General features: G+C 46.7%; 1 protein-coding gene across 1 annotated transcript; it reads right to left on the bottom strand.

Annotated features, from left to right (window-relative positions):
* Nucleotides 1–8,819: 8,819 nt before the first annotated feature.
* On the bottom strand, nucleotides 8,820–19,635 carry LOC131899567 (sulfotransferase 1A1-like). The gene is made up of 8 exons (XM_059251064.1): nucleotides 19,529–19,635; nucleotides 18,671–18,822; nucleotides 11,263–11,388; nucleotides 11,091–11,188; nucleotides 10,075–10,204; nucleotides 9,891–9,985; nucleotides 9,232–9,412; nucleotides 8,820–9,129 (listed from the first exon to the last, which is right to left on the bottom strand). The coding sequence occupies exons 2-8, from the start codon at nucleotides 18,816–18,818 to the stop codon at nucleotides 9,017–9,019; spliced, it is 891 nt and encodes a 296-aa protein (XP_059107047.1). The 5' UTR covers nucleotides 18,819–18,822; nucleotides 19,529–19,635; the 3' UTR covers nucleotides 8,820–9,016.
* Between the last annotated feature and the right edge of the window lie 460 nt (nucleotides 19,636–20,095).

Genomic DNA, 20,095 nt, shown 5'->3' with positions numbered 1-20,095 from the left:
TGGTTTCTAAGAAACACATACAGAGACTGAATGTGAAAGAATGGAAGTCAAGAAGCCAGTATGTATTAATAAAGAAAATAGAACAATTGTAAATATATATGCACCAAATGTTGGGCCTTCCAGCTTCATAAAGGCTAATGGGGATAAAAGGACAGATGGGTCCAGATACAATAGTAGTAGATGACTTCAATACCCAATTGTACCAGTAGCTATGGCATCCAGACCAAAACGAACAAGAAAAACCAGAGTTACATTTAAATGACATCTATACAAAATTCCAGCTCAAAGCTATAGAATACATGTTCTCAGCCACCCATGGGATCTTCTCTAAAACAGGTCACATCTTAATCTGAAAGCTAGCCTTAACAAACAACAAAATAATTAGAATATATTTTCATATCTCTCAAATCTTGCTACATTGTGTGTGCGTACACGCAGGACAGCGCGGGAGCACACGCCACAGTACAAGAGGTCAGGACATCTAGCAGGAGTCAGTTCTCTTCCACCATGTGGGCCATGGGGTTGAGATCACTTGTCTGGCTTGGGGACAAGTGCCTTCATCCACTAAGCCATCTCGGTGACCTGGTTGGTTGGTTGGTTGGTTGGTTGGTTGTTTGGTTGGTTGGTTGGGGTTTTTGTTTTTTGCATTTAATAAGATCAGAGTGGAATAAAACAAGATAAATGACAAGAGATGACAGAAACTATAAAGGCCAGGTGAGGTGGTGCATGCCTTTTATCCTAGAACATGGGAGGCACATGTAGGTAGATCTCTGAGTTCAAGGCCAGTCTGAGCTATCAAGACTATCAAGTTCCAGTACTGCCTTAGGGAGACCCTGTCTCAAACAAAGGGACTGTACAGATACTATCCAGATACATGGAGATGAACAATAGATTTTGTAACAACCTGCGTTCATTGAGGAGATCAGGGAGGACTGATAGGTTTCTCTGCTGACTCAAGAAGTGGGGTCAAGACAAACTGAAAAAGTGTAACCACAGGGTTATTTATGCAAAACAACTGCCAGGCCTGTTTTCTAGTCCCAGAAATAGAGGCCGGAGAGGCCACACCCACAAACAAAACAGACAGACTTTATAGGCTAGGCAAGAGGTGATGATGTATCCACCACAAGCTGGGTTGCGCCCAAATCTGGTCAAAAGCTGAGCACGTTAGGCGGGGACTTGGGCAGCTGCAACTTCAGGGGAGGAGCTGCAGTAGTTGCCAAGAATGTGGGGAACTGGGCTTTTTGGCTCCTTTTCTTCAGAGGCTCTCTGAGGGGCTGGGGTTTGGAGAGAGAGAGGAATGGGGCTTTCCAGATCACGCAGGAGTGAGCATGCAGTTCAGTTCTGACTGAACAAGGCAACTTAAAAATTCCTAAGAATTGGGACTGGGGATGTGGCTAATTGGTAGAGTTCTTGCCGAGCATTCATGAGGCTGTAAATGCATGCATCTCAAGACTTAGAAAAAAGTCCACCCACAAATGAGTAAATGAAAAGAACAGGGCAGGCAGGAATTAGAGACATGGAGCCTGGGAAAACACAACAGGTCAATGAAACGGCCGTTGGTTGGTTCTGAAAAGACAAGGCTGACAAATCTTTCATCACATAAGCCAAAAGAAACAGAGAAGTGTCAAGCTGAATGAATGATTTGTCAGTGCTAGAGGATATACCAACACAGGACCAGCATCTGAGGTGCTCCCTTGACCTTGGGGACAGCCACTAGGGAAGGTCAGATCCTTGATTTTCGAATGAGTTGGAGTGAAGCAGCTAGTGAGTTTATTAAATATTGAGACAGTCACACAGGAAAAGGACAATATACATCCCAGGACCTGGGTGTGGCCTACTTAGAGAGTAGTCATGCTTAGATATCTTTACAGGGGCTCTATGATCCTGTCATTTTCCAAGTTACATTCCTCAAAGGATGCTGCCTCATCCTGCACAGCCTCAGTCCCTGAGTATTTTTGACGGGATAAATAAATGACACATGGAAACAGGTACAGAAAAGCTGGGGTTGGATTTAGCTGCAGCACTCTAGTTCAGCACTTTTAGTACAGTTGAACAAGGAGGTGGGGTTATTCCATCAGATAAACAAGGAGGCAGGTTAGCTAACCATGATAGGAGCACTCTGTAAAGCATCAGTCTGCAGGCTGTAAACATGTGGAGAATGGACATTTTCTGCAAACACTGTCAACATTTGCACTCAGGAGAAAGGCTTTGCCATCCCACTGAACTTCACCCTGGGGAAGAAGGCTTTGCCTCTCCTATGGTTCCTTGGTTTAGCCTTGCCCAGGTAAACAACACGCTCACTGTGGTAGAGTGCCTTTTGCTTTGTAAAAACAGACTTATTAGGAGATTACAGCTGACCCTCTTCAACTTCACTCAGCCCGGATAGGAATGTTTGTAAAGAGAGCCTGTGTTCCAAGATAACCTCGCTTGTCTGACGCAAACAACTCCAGGGAAGAGAGATTTCAGGCTCCCACACAGCCCCACAGCTGCATCAGCGTCATTCCCAAGGCTCTGTAAAGGGTCCCAGCTAGCTTTTCTCCCTTGCACACCCCTCCATATCCCCCAGGGAGAGAGGCTGGCCCTCTCTGTGTGTGGTAATAAACACATTCTTGTCTGAGCTCAGACTCTGGTCTCATTTTGCCTCCTGTGAAATCTAACACACTCAAAACTTCACATTTTCCCTACAGGGTGCAAATGTAACAAGATTTAAAGATTAAGCAAATGGGCTGGAATGATAACTCAGTAGTTAAGAGCACTGGCTGCTCTTCAGAGGACTCAGTTTCAGGTCCCAGCACCCACATGAAGGCTCACAATCAGATCCAGTTCCAATGGACCTCATGCCCTATTCTGACCTCCATAGGCACTAGGTGGTGTACAGACACATACAGGCAAAACATGCATACGCATTAAATCTTAGAAAACAAAGATTGTGCTGGGTGTGGTAGTACATGTCTTTAATCCCAGCACTCAGGAGGCAGAGGCAGGGGGATCTCTGTGAGTTTAAGGCCAGCCTGGTCTACAAAGCAAGTTCCAGGACAGCCAGGGCTACACAGAGAAACTCTCTCTCAAAACACAAACAAAACAAACAAAAAGAATATCTTCCTGATGCTGGAGAGATGGCTCAGCAATCAATAGTACTAGTTGCTCTTCCAGAGGTCCTGAGTTCAGTTCCCAGCAACCACATGGTGGCTCACAACCATCCATAATGAGATCTGATGCCCTCTTCCGGCATGCATGCATACATACGTGCAGATGGAGTACTCATTAAAAAAAAAAAAGTGCCGGGCGGTGGTGGTGCACGCCTTTAATCCCAGCACTCGGGAGGCAGAGCCAGGCGGATCTCTGTGAGTTCGAGGCCAGCCTGGACTACCAAGTGAGTCCCAGGAAAGGCGCAAAGCTACACAGAGAAACCCTGTCTCGAAAAACAAAAAACAAAAAAAAAAAAAAAAAGTCTTTTTAAAAAATGTATTAGTGGGATTTTTTGTTGTTGTTGTTGTTTTGTTTTTTATGAAACAGGGTTTCTTCGTGTAACAGCTCTGGCTGTCCTGAAACTTGCTTTGTAGACCAGGCTGGCCTTGAACTCACAGAGATCCACCTGCTACTGCTGCTCAGCTACTTATACTTCTTAAACATTTCCCTTTGTAAAAAGTTGTAAGGTGGCCAGGCAGTGATGGCACACACCTTTGATCCCAAAACTCTGGAGGCAGAGGCAGGCAGATCTCTTGAATTCAAGGCCTGCCAGGTCTACAGAATGAGTTCCAGGATAGCCAAGGCTGCACAAAGAAACCCTGTCTAGAAAAGTTGTAAGGTGGTTTCCTGAGGTATAGTGGTTAGAGTTAGGAATGAGGAGTGTTGATGTGGTAAACCTCAGGGTTACAAACACCATAGTCCTAAGTAAACGTGGGCCATTTTGTTTCTCACATCCTTGTTTGAGATGTCTTTACAAAAATACACTTTCTCTGTAGCCAATTTTCACCATATCAATCTGTTGAAGTTTATTAATAAAATAAGGGGCCAGTGAGATGGTTAGGTGGGTAAAGGCACTTTGCCATGCAATCCTGATAACCTGAGTTAAGGTCTGCCTGGGCTACATAGTGAGACCTTGCTTTAAAAGAGGGGTGATGGAGGAAGAGGGGGCTGGAGGCTGGAGAGAGTAGTTAAGAGCACTGGCACCATCTGGGGGACTCACAATCATCTAGGACTGTGTTTCAGGGGAATTTTTACCCTCTTCTGGCCTACACAGGCACCAGACATTAACCTGAGTTTCCCAGGCTGCAGCTCCTGTCTCTGGCCACCCTGGTGGGGACTCACTCCCAAAGCCCCAAGATGTGGCCCGTAACCCGAGAGTGCCCCTGCCTTTGTGGTTGGATTTCTTTCCTCTCCTGGAATCCCCACTTCCTGGAGACATCTGTCTCCCTGATGATGCTTGCTTCGGAGCCTACCACCCCAGCTGAGGCCGATCATTTCCCAATCCCATCTCTCCCCCAGGTTGGTGAATGAATGCTTAGCTGAAGAGCTCCCGCACGTCCATGTCTCTGAGCAGAAAACTCTGACCCCAGAGCAGTGGACCCCAGAGTGGCGGAAGTGAGGGACCCAGGCCTGAACAGCCATTAAGTTGTAAATCTGGACCGGCTGTATCAGCCCCTTTCATGTGGAGGGGCTCTGAGGTAACTAAGAGACTTGGCTTTTTCTGCCTCCCTTCCAGCCATTGGAGTTAGTACACTTGGATGGATTCCTCTCCCCACTTAGGGCTTTCAGGTCCCAACTTGAAAGAAAGAAAGAAAGAAAGAAAGAAAGAAAGAAAGAAAGAAAGAAAGAAAGAAAGAGAGAGAGAGAGAGAGAGAGGGAGGGAGGGAGGGAGGGAGGGAGGGAGGGAGGGAGGGAGGGAGGGAGGGAGGAAGGAAGGAAGGAAGGAAGGAAGGAAGGAAGGAAGGAAGGAAGTTCTAAGTCCCTGCGAAGGCTGCTCACAAGCCTTCTAGGTCCGCTCTTGGTCTGGGCTGCCGGCACCCATGTAGCCCCCAGACCACAGGGTGGCCCGCTGCCAGCCTGCTAGGGGAGTGACAGTGCTCAGGGTTTTAGTTCCCAAGCAGCTGGACATGCCTCTCCTCCTTCTCAACACCCCAGTTTTCAGACAAGACAAAGACTTCTGGCAGGCTCTATGTGTCTCCCGGGAAGCAGTGTTGAGTCTTGCTCCTCACCTGGAATGCTGTTTGCTGTCCCGTGGAAGCCAACCCAGTGGAGTTCTGATCTCCATATCCTTAGGTTTGATGTGACCACACTGGCCCCTGCGTAGGACCATGGGCTGCTCAGTCACAGGGGATGGGAACATTTGGGTGTCTTCTCCAGGGAAGATATTGCCAAACAGTTGTTCAGCTCAAAAAGGGTGCCAAGGCCAGAGTAAAGGAACAGGTCCACAGGTTCTGTTGGAGTTTGCTGACCAGTCAGCTGGGTAGCTGGGTAGAGGCGTGCAGATTGTAGAGACAATGAAGAAGACAGAACAGAGTCGAGAGGTCTGCCGGTCAATGCCGGACAGCCCTGAGTTTACTTCACAGCCAGTTTATATACAGTCTGGAAGGACAGAGGTAGAACACAGCACAGGCATTCAACCACTGTCTATCCTGTCCTTGCCTCAAGGAGCAGGCAGTTTCTTTTTCTATCTCAGTATACCCCCGACTGGCATCAGCAGCCTACAACTAGCTAGATAGTGTGTTCCTTCCCATGGGCTAATCAGGACTTTCTCACAGCCCTTCAAGGGGACTCTGTGAGCTAATCAGGACTTTCTCACAGCCCTTCAAGGGGACTCTGTGAGCTAATCAGGACTTTCTCACAGCCCTGAAGCAAGCAAGCTTGAACTCTATTGACTCAAAATAGACTTCAGATTCAAACTGAGAAACTGAGTCAGTTGTGGGCTCCCACAAGGTTCCACCTTACTGAGCTAAGGAGCTACCTTGTGGGGGAAAAGGGGGTGACTTACAGGAGCCTAGGTGACAAGGCAGCACAGGTGTCTCCAGCTGCTGGAGACATTTAGGGTTTGAGCATCCTGCCCCTCTTAAGCTTCATGTTCTGAGTCTTACGAGCTTCAATCTTCCCTTCAGAAGGGAATTTCAAGACACAGTTTCATTTAGCCCAGACTGGCCTCAACATTGCTCTATAGCTGAGGATGGCTTTGAATGTGGGTGGACCCTCCTGCCCTGATATTCCAAGTGCTAAGGCTGCAGGTATGAACCCCCATGCTCAGCTTCATTGATTTATGACTTGTATACAGCCATAAATTTTCCCATGTGTTATCATAGTGATGTCATTAAACTTTTTTTCTCACATGGTTCTCTCTCATATTCCCCTCCTGTGACTCCCCCACAACCAGTTCCCTTCCTTCCCCCAGTTAATCCTAACCTGGCTTTTCCTTATCTTTTGTTGTTGTTTGCTTTTCCAGACAGGGTTTCTCTGTGTAACCCTGGCTGTCCCGGAACTTGTTCTGTAGACCAGGCTGAGCTCAAATTCACAGAGATCCGCCTGGTGCTGGGATTAAAGGATTGCGCCACCACCAACCAGCTCCTTTTTCCTTTTATTTAAATAATTATTTTTATGATTTTTAAATTATGTGTAGGTGTAAATGTGTGCATATGGGCATTATACATGAGTGCAGGTGGCTGTAAGGCCACATGCATCTGATCCCTGGAGCTGGACTCACAGACAGTTGTGAGGTACCTGATGTGGGTGCTAGGAACTGAACTGAAGTCCCATAGAAGAGCAGCAAGAGCTCTTAACCACTGAATCATCTCCCTAGCCCTTTCTTTTAAAGAATTGTATTTTTATTATTATTTTATTACTTTTTAAGAGTTTTATTCATAACGTATTTAAGTGTTCTATTTGAATGTATGCCTGCATGACAGAAGAGGGCATCAGATCTCATTACAGATGGTTGTGAGCCACCATGTGGTTGCTGGAAATTGAACTCAGAACTTTTGGAAAGAGCAGCCAGGGCTCTTAACCCAGCTAAGATTATTTTTAATTATGTGTGTGTGTTCGGTGATATATATGCCTGTGAGTGCAGGTGGCTGTGAAGGCCAGAGGCATCTGTTCCCTGGAACTAGTGTCACAGGCTGGTGTGAGGTGCCTAGTATGGAAACTGAACAGAAATCAGGTCCTGTACTAGAGCAGCAAGTGCTCTTAATTGCTAAGCCGTCTCTCCAGCCTGTGGGGCCTGGGATTTATTTGGATTTAGAGTTTACTATCTGGTGATTCATTTCCCTCCTTTTTAGATTTTTTTTCAAATCACAATTTTGTTTGTTTGTCTTTTTTGAGACAGAGTTTCTCTGTGTAACAGCCCAAGCAGTCCTAGAACTGACTCTGTAGACCAGGCTGGCTCAGATATCCACCTGCCTCTGCCTCCCGAGTGCCGGGACTTTCATTCCCAGCACTGGGGAGGCAGAGACATGTGGATCTCTGTAGTTCGAGGCCAGCCTGGGCAACAGAGCAAGTTCCAGGACATGCTCCAAAGCCATGGAGTGAAATCCTATCTCAAAAAAAAAAAAAAAAAAAAAAAAGTGTGCTACCACCACCCGGCTCTCCCTCCATTTTTCATATTTGTCTAAAGCAGCAGTTCTCACCCTGTAGGTCATGACTCTGTAAGGGGGTAGAATGACCCTTACACGGGGTCACATGTCAGATATCGTGCATATCAGATACTTACCTTCTGATTCATAACAGTCACAAAATGACAGTTATGAAGTAGCAACAAAATAATTTCATGGGTGGGGGTCACCACAACATGAGGAACTGTAGTAAAGGGTCACAGCATCAGGAAGTTGAGAACTCCTGAAAAGCTTCTATGAGCCCCTTCTGTAGCAGGGACTGGGTCTCTGTCTCTGTGGTTGTTGTTCGGCTGGAGTAAGAATGGGCACCCCAACCTCCTCTCCCTGTGGTATGACAGGTACAGAGAGACCCATCACATACAGGGGAGATGGGCTGGGTTTCAGACACAGAGAATCTCTGCTGGGGGAGAGACTCATAAAGCAATGGATGCTTACCACCTGTTGCTAAGGGTAGAAGCCAACAAACGCACAAATGGATATTAGGTCCCCCTTCACCCATCCTAGGGACCCACAACCTCATGGAGCCCAGAAAAGGAAAGCTGACTGGCAGGCCTATGTCAGCCAGTGGTGTCCTCTTGGGAAAAGACAACTAGGGTTTTATTTTGATCAAGTTTAAATACTGCACCACAGCCCCCATCAAGCTTATACCACCCCCCACCCACACGGCAGGATGTGCGATGGGAAGAGGCCCAGCTGTTCTAGTACCAGTTCTTTGTTTTCCGATTCTTTCCAGTGCTGTGGAAACAGCCCTGCCTTGTGGCCCCAGCTGGACCTGACTGCTGTGGAGCCCACATCCTGGCAGCAACTCCTCCTCCTCTTTTTCCTCACGTGGATACAGGCTGTGAGGAGCCAAGGCTAGCCTGGAATTTGCTCTGTAGTGGAGCAGAATGACCCTGAACATCTATATGGTTCTCCTGTCTCTATCTCAAAGTGCTGGGGTTACAAGTGTGCACTTATTTTTAATCAGGTACCACTGTGGGGCTCTGGCTGGCCTGGAACCTCTTATGTTTTCTCAGACAGAGATCTCCCTGCCTCTGCCTCTCTGTGCTGGAATTAAAGGCATGTGCTGCCACCACACCTCACCTTTTGTGTTTTAGAGCATTTAGGTTGTCCTTAAATTCTCAATCCTATGCCTATGGCATTAAAAAACAAAAACAAAAACAAACAAGCAAAAAAAAAATGTTTTTTCCTTTTTGATGTTATCTAACCAGGACCTGACAAGCCAGCCAAGCATGATGACATTGAACTAACTCCCAGTCCTTTTTAAACTCAAGGTTTGTCTTTGTTGGTCTTCAGTCTTGCAGCTTAGGTTCTCCCCTTGACTTGTAATGGAGGGGTAGGTTGAAGACATGCTCATTTATCCCCAAGGAGGTGTTATGGTGGTGTCGACAGTTCTCTGGGGTGATTAGTCATATTGTCACTCAGACCTGCCAGCGAAAGATGAGGTCACACCCTGTCATCTTCTCAGCATACTGAACATCAAAACGCTCATTCTGGGCCACAGTGAAGGTGTTTTTCCAGTCCCCAGCAATGCCTGGGAGGGACAGAAGAAAGACGGAGTGACAATCACAGAGGAGACTCAAGTGGCTTTGGAAGCTTTCCAAATCCCTTAATACCCATCCTTCCTGAGACCCACCTTTCCTCATGAAGGGGGAAACAGAGTGGTCCATGTAGTGAGAAGAGAGGGTGGTGTAGTTGGCCATGGTGTTCTCCTTCATTTTCTTGAAGGATGTGTGGTGAACAATGAGATCCACGGTCTCCTCAGGCAGGGAGTGCCCCAAAAACTCTAGAATCTTCTTGATCTCCCTTTTGGGGTCCTGGAGCACAGAAGGATGCTTCAGTGGAGGTTGATGATGCTCATTGGGACAAGGGGAGGCACCTCTGTGATGTGACAGGAAGCTATCTATGCCTTTCCACTAAGAACCTCTTGACTCCCTGTGTCTTAAGTCTGAGCCTCTTTCCCTGGGGCAAAGTAGGTAGCTTCCTACCCTACCCTGGTTTCATTCTAGAGAGGACAGGGATAGACTTTGATCACTGGTGCCCAGACTTGGCACCTCTGGAATAGGGAGAAGCAAGAGCAGCAAGCCACCAGGTCTATCCTGGCACATGACTGACACCTACTCCAAGATAAGGACTGAGCATGCTCTGTGCTGAGATCCTGAGCCAGGAGGTAGGATGGGAGGTGCTGTCTGGGGTGGGGCTGGGATAGGGATGGGGCTCAGGGCCAGGACAGGGCCAGGTTCCTGAGGTTCCTGCCTGTGGGACCCAGAAGGAAGTGGTAGCAGGCATCCTCACCTCCTTCATGTCTTCATAGAAGAGATAGAGAACAGGGTGAGTGTGTGTCAGCCCCCACCACTCCTTCACGTGCTGGAACCACGACCCATAGGACACTGGGGACAAGACAGCACAGACACAGGCCCTGTTAGCTCCAGCTCTGCCCCTGGGTCCAGCCCCCTCCTTGCTACAGACTCAGATTCACCTTTCCCGTCCATGAAGTTCTCCAGGAAGCTCTCCCAGGTGCCTGGATCAGGGAACAGCCCCTTGGCCATGTTGTAGAAATTATAGTAGGAGACAGCCACATCCTTTGGATTTCGAGCAATATAGATCACCTGCAGGGGCAGACAGTCCCTAGTTCTGGTTCCTTCTGCTGTCCTGTTACCTTTCACAGGACCCAGTGAGGAGCCATACTTTCTAGCACTGGGGACTCTCAGCACTTCTTTTGGGGATGGCAGAAGAGAACACAGGTCTAGAAATTGACTTGTTGAGATTTCATAGTATGGGTACCACTGACCTAATTACATCTTTGATGCCAAAGTCCTGGCTATTCCATGAACTATATTTTATCTGACTCTTTTTTTTTTTTTTTTTTTTTTTAAGATTCTTTTTTTTTTTTTTTTTGGTTTTTCGAGACAAGGTTTCTCTGTGTAGCTTTGCGCCTTTCCTGGAACTCACTTGGTAGCCCAGGCTGGCCTCGAACTCACAGAGATCCGCCTGGCTCTGCCTCCCGAGTGCTGGGATTAAAGGCGTGCGCCACCACCGCCCGGCTTATCTGACTCTTTTATTGTCAACACATACATGTGGTAGGTCAGAGTTCCACCAGCCCCTCCATCTATGTCCTGTGAGCACCTGGACTCTGCTTCTGTAGCTTACACTGAAGAATTCCATTTTCGTTGTTATCTGAGCCCAGCCAGAGTGACAGCCAGAGACCGTCCATACAAGATGAAACAGGGCTTGAGTAGTCCCACAATTCCCAGCAGAACAAACCAAGGCTAGGATGACCCTAGGAGCTTTTGCATCCTCTCCCCTTAGCCCCCATTTCTCCCCTGTCTCCCCCTCTTTCCCTTCCTCTATCCTTTCTTTTCTTTTTCTCTGTCTTCCTGAAACAGGGTCAGATACAGCTCAGACTGGTCTTGAACTTACGGTGATCCTTCTGCCTCTACTTTCCAAATGCTGGAAGGTACCATCATAACTGGTGTTTCTTGTTTTTGTTTTTACCTTGATCTTCTGATCCAGCAGACTCTGAGGAAGCAAGGACAGGGGCAGATGCGTCTTAAGGAGCCTGGGGGCTGGTGTCTCTTCCAAAGATTCAAGACCTATAGTTGAACAGAGAACTTTGTTAAGAGGTCCTTCCTCTCTCCACTTGTGTCTAGCACCCTAGTGCTCTTACCTGAGGGAACTCCTGGGCATCTGAACTCAAGGAAGGGCACCCGGGCATAGATGGGGGCCCGGCGACACTTTTCTAGCTTGCCGTCCTGGTAGATCATGTCCAGGATCTCACTCATCCAGGTAGTACCTGGAAAGAAGGGAACAAGAGGTGAGGAGGACCCAGAGTCTGGACCTACTTGCCCAAGTGAGGTCTATAGGACATTAGGGAAACCTTTGTATTAGTATTCTGAGCCTCCCTCTTGGGGACCCACCCCTGAGAGACTTGCCCAGTATCCTGACATCATCTTATTAAAGTCTACTTTAAGAAAAAACTCCTCCCTCTTCATTCTCTCTCTTTCCTCCCTTTTGCCAAAGGTAGTGCTCACCTCCTCCCCCCACCCCCGTTCACTTTAATAATAACCTTTCCACATGGACATTTGTCTGCATGGTGTAACTTTTCACTGCTCCATGCTGCAGCCACAGCCTCAGCCCTCCACAGTGTCTGCATGGTGTGTCTCTCTCACCCACTGGGACACCTAGGCCCAACCCACCAAGGCCTCCCACATGTCATTTCATAACATTGGTGCTGTGTAACTCAGCAGAGGCCTTCCTGGCTCTTGCTCCTGCCTGCCGGCACTCTGAGATGCTAGAATCTCTGGAAACTTCAACACTCACTCCATAATCGGTAAGCCCCCTACACCTTCTGGCCATTTTCCACAAGTGAGGATTTGTATCGTTCTCAACAATGGTTTCTCACCTTTTGGCCTTGTCCAAAGACTCTGTACCGGGCACCACACATCTTGGTCTTTCAGCCCTCCAGCCCCTGTTCCTGTCCGACCACATATGGGACAGCTTGTGCCAGCTTGCTCCAGTGCCCCTAAATCTTTGGATGATGATCCACTGACCACCCCACTCTGTCATCCGTCCTTGCTGAGCCTCTGGGATGCTGGAAGCTCAGCCAGCTGGATCTTCTTCTATCTCACTTATGGAAAATGAGCCTCCTACCAAACTTCTAACTTTATAACTGCTGCCTGTGATCCCTGTTTGTGATGAAACATTGTGTACCCAATAAAGCTTTCCTGGGGATGAGAAGACAAAGCCAGCCACAAAATTAGGCATAGAAGTCAGGGTGTGGTGGCACAAGCCTTTAATCCTATCACTTGGGAGGCAGAGAGCTGTCTGGATATCTGTGAGTTCAAAGCCACACTGAGAACAGAGCCAGATGTGGTGGCACACACCTTTAATCCCAGCACTTGAGATCTCATGTCTTTGCTTGGGCAGGACACATACCTTTAATCCCAGACAGTAATATGGCAGGACACAGAAAGGTACATAAGGCCTGAAGGTAGAGGAACTCACTCTCTTGAGGCTGAGGATTTCAAAGAGGTAAGAATGGGGCTGGCTTGATCTGTTTCTCTGATCTTTCAGCTTTCATCCCAGTATCTGGCTCCAGGTTTTTTCTACACCTGTACTGTTTGCTCTCCTAACCCTTGACTCCTTCCTCACCACCCGCTCCTTCAAGTTTCTGCTCAAACTGTCTCGTACTGTCCTGTCTCTGTCTGCTCCCTGTTTCCCACTCTTCTCAGTCCTCCTGCTGCCACCACCTCGAGCCCCACCCCTCCCCCCACAGCCCACCTTCCCTCTGCTACTGCTGCTGATACTGAGGCTCAGGAGACCCAGGATGCCTCCCTTTTCTTCTGCTACTTCCTGCCTTCCTCCCACCATGCTGTCTCTCAGTCTATGCCTGAAGTCCTGTAATTGTTATCTCTGACTTTTTAAGTTGGTCAGCTGATAGTTTCCTGGGAAGTTTTGTCTGTCATTCTGTTGAAAAAGTTTATTTCATATGCACAGATGGAAATGTGTGATTGATGTGGCCACATGAATGTGTTTCTGACTGACTTTTGAATGCTTGAGTTTATGTGTTCCATATATGTTTCATATGTCTTGAAAGAAAAAAAAAAACCCCTTGTGAACACATGGTCAGGTGCCAGAGGGTAATTAAGTGGTCAGGCAGGCACCATCCTGACTAAGGTCAAAGACAAACAGGTCTTATAGTTCTGTCACCATATTTGATAAGGGCATTTGAAAGATGGCAGGAGCCATCTTTACTAAGGGCAGCAAAATGTGACTTCCTGTCCATGGTTCAAGCATGGGCTGGGTGCCAGGTGCTCAGGCCATCTCTTCGAGGAGGGGGGAGGATAGGAAAGCTCCATCTCAAGCCAAGCATTATTTTACAGGGGCCAAGGACTCAAGCTTCCTGTATCAGTCTGGTGCTCCTCTGTGGCCACTTGAGCACTCTTGTGGGCAGGGCCTGGAGATCTATCCTCTTCCTCTCTCCCGGGCTCTAGGGCATCAGTGGCACCACATGATGATGATATAGCCCGCTTGCCACCTCATTTTATAGATAAAAAAATCAACTTTTACTATTCCTAAAGCTGCTAGGTCTCTTGACATAAATGATTTAAATGCTTCAGATTACTTTCTCCTTCTATGATATTGTTATATTAAGATTTTAAAATTTCAGATTTTAATGTTAATAGAATTCTGATACTATTTGGGTTATAAGCTCAAGATTGTAGATTTTCTTTTTATATTTTATATTTCTTCTAAATATAGACTTAAACTTCATCAAGTCAGAGACAGTTCCATTCACTGTGCACCTTGTGATGATGTATTGTGTCCCCCAATATTCTGTGTCCCCAAATAAAATTTATCTGAGGATCAGAGGAAAAAGTCAACCACTATAGTAAACACAGAAGTCAGGCAATGGTAGCACACACCTTTAATCCTATCATTCTAGAGGCAGGGATCTGTCTGGATCTCTGTGAGTTCAAAGCCACACTGGGAACAGAGCCAAGCATTTTGACACACGCCTTTAATTCCAGTACTAACCATAGAGTTCTGGAGGTCTTTACAGACAGACAGAAAGTGACAGAGCTGGACAGGAAGAGGAAGTGATGTAGCTGGACAGAGAGAGCAAATGATATAGGAGAACAGAAAGGCATATAGGTGTAGGTATACAGGAAGTAGATCTCTTTGGAAACTGTGGAGTTGGTGAGGTGAGGTTAGCTGTGGCTTTTCCTATTCCTCTGATCTTTCAGGTTTCAACCCTGATATCTGGCTCTGGGTTTTTATTTAATAAGACCATTTAGTAATTCATCTACAGTACCTGGCTGTCTCCAAAAAAATGTACATGCTTTTAACACAAATCTGTACTTCTGCTAGGACTCAAGGGTATGAGTCTACTGTAATTTTGTAGATATTCATTGCCTGTTTTTTTACGATATGGATTTCAGTACTGTTTGGTAATACTAATATATCTAAAGGTTTTATGTCCTTTCATTAAGTAAAAATTTATATAAGCCTCAGAGGATCAAAAGAAGCCATTGGATCCACTTCACAGAGGTCAAAATGACTCCAGATAAGTATAACAGTACAGCTTGAGTTTCAAAATCCTCCCCTTCCCAATTACTAAGGCTGTGGGCCTAAAGGTTCCAAATGAGTTCATAAATTTTAACTTTTGTCTCTAGTCTATCTGCTTCAGCAAGTTTCCACTTGGCTGGTAACACATCGAAGCAGCAGCTGCTGACTGTAACCTGCTCCAAATGACCACGAGCTCTGGACTTGCTGAAGGCTGATATGATGTGGACCAGTCCAGCCAAATGTAATTGTTTCCTGTCTCTACAGCTAGGTCAGATGACCACATGCTTCTGATAAATACCCCATAGGCCTAAATTCCCTCCTTACCTTTGACTAGGCTTTCAGCCTCACTGGGCTCTGACCATCTGCACCCCATTTTGGCTTGAAGCAGTTATGGAAGAAAATATGTCATCCTATGCTCCCTGCTCCCAAAACAGGCTAAAAGGCTAAGTTAAAGGTTAACACCCTGGCATAGGGGACAAAATGGTTACCTAATGCCCATTGATATACCAGGAAACTGGATCCAATATTGTCAGTTGATAGACTTTTTTAACTAAAATGGTTCTGCAATAAGACACTGGATTTTCTTTATGCAGAACCAAAGAGGTATTATATAAGCTTAAGAAATTATTATTTCTATATAAATCATTCAGGATTATGATCTGGCTGTACTCAAAGATCAGATCAGAGCTACAGGGCCTTAAAATGGTAATAGATGCAGATATCACTGCCAATGGCTTAAAAAATGTCTCTCCCTACTCAAGGTCTATTCAGGCTTAAGCATGTAGGCCTCCTTATCCTTGCTAATTTTGTTAACCTGTAACTAATTGCGAAAACTATATGTCCAGATTTAATTTACATATGCTCTCAAAATTAAGTCTAAATAACATTTAATTTTGTTCCCCGGACCTCATCATGATTTAGACAGCCACAAGGCTGGCAGTCATCTTTTACTGAGGTTTACTAAGGTTAAAAAAAATACATTTAGTCCTAATGAGCTCTCTGTTCATTTTATCTCCTTCTAGAGTAAGAAAACAGCAAACCTCAAAAAACTTAGATTGATATGAAATTTATCTGTTCAGATTAACAATAGCTAACTTAGAGATTTATACCAATGTCTTTGCCAAGTATTCAATATCAAGCTTCTAGAGAACTGACATAAATAATGGCATATGTTTGATAAATAAGATATTTGTGTGTATATATATTCATTCTGTAATGGAGTTACTGGTCGCCTGAGAGGGCCTTTTCCCCAGAGTTGGGCCACATCCCTACTCTCAAGCCCCCTTTTCCTGTTCTCATTTGACTCTGGGATCTTTCCGCTGTCACTCTTCTTTGCCTTCTCAGGAGACAGTAAGTCCTAGTCTTATGAAAGCTGCTGACATATTGAAGACTGTTAGGGAACACAAGTTGATAATCTGTCCTTCATACCTGATTGACAGGCAATCCTCAAATGCTCAGAGATCTGCAGAATATGGCATTTAAAATGTTAATCAAAAAGCTTATTATATCGGACAGACTCCCAAATCCTAGCAGTGACCCAAGGTCTCTGAAGAAGATTATGAGGCACCACGATGTCTCCACCTGGATGATGGCAACACTGACCTCTGGGCAAGATGTCCCAATGTGACACCTGCTGCCAGGACATAGCCCAGACTTTGGACTCCCAGCAGAACATCGGAGAATTATTGCACCCCTTTAGCCTAGATAAAGTAAGATCAGCCGGGCAGTGGTGGTGCATGCCTTTAATCCCAGCCCTCGGGAGGCAGAGCCAGGCAGATCTCTGTGAGTTGGAGGCCAGCCTGGGCTACCAAGTGAGTTCCAGGACAGGCGCAAAGCTACACAGAGAAACCCTGTCTCGAAAAACCAAAAAAAAAAAAAAAAAAAAAAAAAAAGTAAGATCAATCTTCCCTATGTCCCTCTTTCATGAAAAAAAAAACACCTACCTTATGGATCTGGAGGCTGAAGATTGATGCTGTTCTGACACTTCTGCCTCCAATGATATGGAGACCTGGGTATGACTAACTGAAAATGGACTGGTCCCTGTCATTTTTAATAGATTCAAAAGCTTCTTGGTCTGCACTCAGGTATAATTTATCCTTCTCAGCTCTCAGATGCCATTTGATGACCAGGCTTTGCTTCAGCTGCCTTCTCAGTTCTCTATATAAAATTCACAGGTCTCATTCTCTTAGAGATAATAGTAAATCTAGACACAGTTCACACTGTTCACCTTGCTACCAGACTAAAAAAGAGATTAACTCATTTTTCAATGACTTCTCTCAGTATCTCTTAGTGAATTAGATTTTTAAAAAGTGCTTTAAGTTTGTTTATATGAAGATAGGAAAACTGTCTCACTTCTGTTCACTTATCTTCCTCAACCTGATGATGTTGCCAGTTTTAACAGCTCTCCCCCTCACCTCCAAGGTTTCTGTGGACTTTCCTGGTTCCAGCTGTTAGAGACAGGCTAGCACTGGAGAGAGTAGGGAAGCCTCCCTCCTCCTTCTTCACTCACTCAACCACTTCCATTCAGTAAATTTCCTCTGGTTATAGATTTAAAGATGTGTTTCATTGGGCTGAAACCAGGCCCAATTGGATAGATGTTCCTGCCTTCTAACCCAAAGCCATCACTTTGTTATGACACCAAGATACAAATCTATTCCAGTATTTTATAGACATTTGCAGGTTCCTGCACAGATCCACCCCTCCTGGCAGACTCGTGCCAAGGCCAGATCCTCAGAGACCCTCCAGATGCACCCCAGCCACTGCACCACCTCCAGATGCACCCCAGCCACTGCACCACCTCCAGATACACCCCAGCCACTGCACCACCTCCAGATGGACCCCAGCCACTGCTCCACCTCCAGATGATGCACCCCAGCCACTGCACCACCTCCAGATGGACCCCAGCCACTGCTCCACCTCCAGATGATGCACCCCAGCCACTGCACCACCTCCAGATGCACCCCAGCCACTGCACCACCTCCAGATGCACCCCAGCAACTGCACCACCTCCAGATGATGCACCCCAGCCACTGCACCACCAATCAAGAACAACCGGGTGAAGACCAGCAGGTTCTCTTCACCCACATGCTGACTTATAAAAACTCCATTATCTCCTAACTTGTTGACATTTTTCCAGGATGAGGACATTTTCCACCTCCAGAGAAACAGCAGATGTGAAGGCTCCTGTACTCCTGGAACACATCATCCCTCAATTTGGTGTGCCATCTTGCCAAGCTCCTGGGACTTCACTGCTGGTACTACCACTCCAGGCTCAAGCCAGCACCTACCCCCCAACTGGAACCTGGTTTTCCAAGATGTGCCAATGAAGGGCATATGTGCTCTCCTGCCTCGCTCATTCACCCTTGCCTCTTCTGTACAACCAGGGCACTCTTCCATTCCATTCTTTCTGGCAGTTAGCACTTCTCCATGGCTAGCCTTGCTCATGGGGCCAATGATAACAATCTATTTGTTCCCCTGGCAACCTGCCTTCTCAGCTCCCTCAAGGAGTCTCCAGGATGACAGCTAACTAATACTTCTTCACTCATACCTCCTGCCACATGTGACCCTGACTCCTAACTTCCTCCCACTTCGCCCCTTGTGAGCAGGAAGCAGTCTTGAGAATTTGGGGCCCTCATTTCCTCTCCTCCAAATTGCTCACCTTTTTATAGTAATCAAAAATGAAGAAATGTTAGGATTCGGAACCGCCTCTTGGGGACCCACCCCTTGGGAATTCGCCCAGCCTCCTGACATCATCTTATGTAAAGCCCCCTTTAAGAAAAAACTCCTCCCCCTTCACTCTCTCTCCCCACCACCAAAGGTAGCATGCACCTCACCCCCCTCTCTCCTCTCTCCCTTTAGTAATAAGCTTCCACATGGACATGTATCTGCATGGTGTGATTAACTTTCCACCGCTCCATGCTGCAGACAGCTGTCTCCCTCACCCACCAGGGCACCTTGGCCCAACCCACAAAGACCTCCCAAGCACCATTTGATAACACCCTGCTCACCAGACTTTGGGTATGTGCTGATAAGCAAGTCATCAGGCCAGACTGTCAAGTTCTGCAATGGCCCAATAGCCTCTGCAAAGTATTTGATGAGTGGGATGCCCTTCACCGGCACCAGTGGTGGACGGGAGAAATCCTCCATCAACTCCATGTTGCTGCATTGAGAACAGAATATAAGACTCACTTTTCTAACAAGTTCACAATACTGTGTTGAATTCTTGCTTTAAGATTGGGATCCTGGGGCTCTGACAGCTCACTGAGGTGACAGGTAGACCTGGGATCAGAGGCAAGTCTAACTCCAGCAAAGGTCACTACTGTGGCTACATCACTGCTCTCCTGCAGAACTTTGCATGTCCGTGGTGCCCGAGCATAGTCCAGACATTAAAGCACTCTAAGGTTGAATCAATACAGGGTTTGACATTTTGTGGGAAAATTCCAGCATGTTTCAGGAAACTGAGCACTGGCCCTGTGCAGCTGGAAGGTCGGCCCCTGGCGCGTGGGTGCCTCTCCTCACTTCTCCTCCTTGAGCTTCTGTTACCTTCAGAAATGCCCCACACCATCCAGACCTGATACCTTTCTTGCTCTGAGATGAGCATAACCAGTTTGGTTCCTAAGCGTGTTGCAGGCCAGGGAGAGATTTTCTACTAAAAAGGATTCTAAAACCAGCCAAGAAAGGGGGGGGAGGGGGACCTCAGACAAGCTCTTCTGAGGTGGAGTATGTGTGGGGAAAGAACAGAGAGGCTAGAGGCCCAGGCAGGGGTCAGATAGACTAATCAAGGTGTAGGAAGTAGCTGGCCCTGGAAGAATATTGGAACCTGTAGCTGGGCAGGGCAATGGTGACCACCCCACTCTGCCACTCACCTGATTCTGAGTTTCTGAGCCTCTCCTCCCCGGTGCACAGTGGCGGGGATCCTTGTGTGGGTGTTGCAGTGTGGGAAATGCAGAACTGGACTTTGAGCTGGAGATTTTGTAGGTCCCAAGTGGGAGGGAGTGGAAAGAGTACTAAGACTGGCTCTTCTCCAAACAAGGGGGGTGGAGATGGGGCAGAACTCTGTTACCCCCACTATGGACTGTGGGTTTAGCCTGTAGAAAACAAGTGTTGGGTCCAAGGTGAACATGCAAAATAATGGGGTGTAAACCACAGTCAAAAACCAGAAGCAAAACTTTATCCCAAAAAAAATCACCGCGGGGCACCAAATCTTGTCAGCTAGCTGAGACCACAGCCAGAGTTCGGGATTCTGTAACTGTAGCAACTGTAGGGGGCGTTATGAGCCCCTTTTATAGTAAGGGAGCCCCTTTTTATAGTAAGGGGCAGACATTAGGCATGGACAAAAGAATTTTTACAATTTCGAAGTCAAACTTTTAGAGATAAATTGCTTTTTAGGATTAACAGTTTTCCATTAACAAGGTTTAGAGGGTTTCAACTCA

The sequence above is a fragment of the Peromyscus eremicus genome, chromosome 1, assembly GCF_949786415.1.
Source record: "Peromyscus eremicus chromosome 1, PerEre_H2_v1, whole genome shotgun sequence".
Lineage (NCBI taxonomy): Eukaryota > Metazoa > Chordata > Mammalia > Rodentia > Cricetidae > Peromyscus > Peromyscus eremicus.
Note: the sequence above shows the minus strand (reverse complement) of the source record. Positions and strands in the feature narration are given on the sequence as shown.

Coding starts and splice junctions, on each gene's coding strand:
- LOC131899567 (XM_059251064.1), bottom strand. CDS start 18,818: ATGGAGTTGATGGAGGATTTCTCCCGTCCACCACTGGTGCCGGTGAAG. Junction 10,205..11,090: donor TGCTGGATCAGAAGATCAAG/GTAAAAACAAAA, acceptor CTGCCCCTGCAG/GTGATCTATATTGCTCGAAA. Junction 9,986..10,074: donor GAACTTCATGGACGGGAAAG/GTGAATCTGAGT, acceptor TCTTGTCCCCAG/TGTCCTATGGGTCGTGGTTC.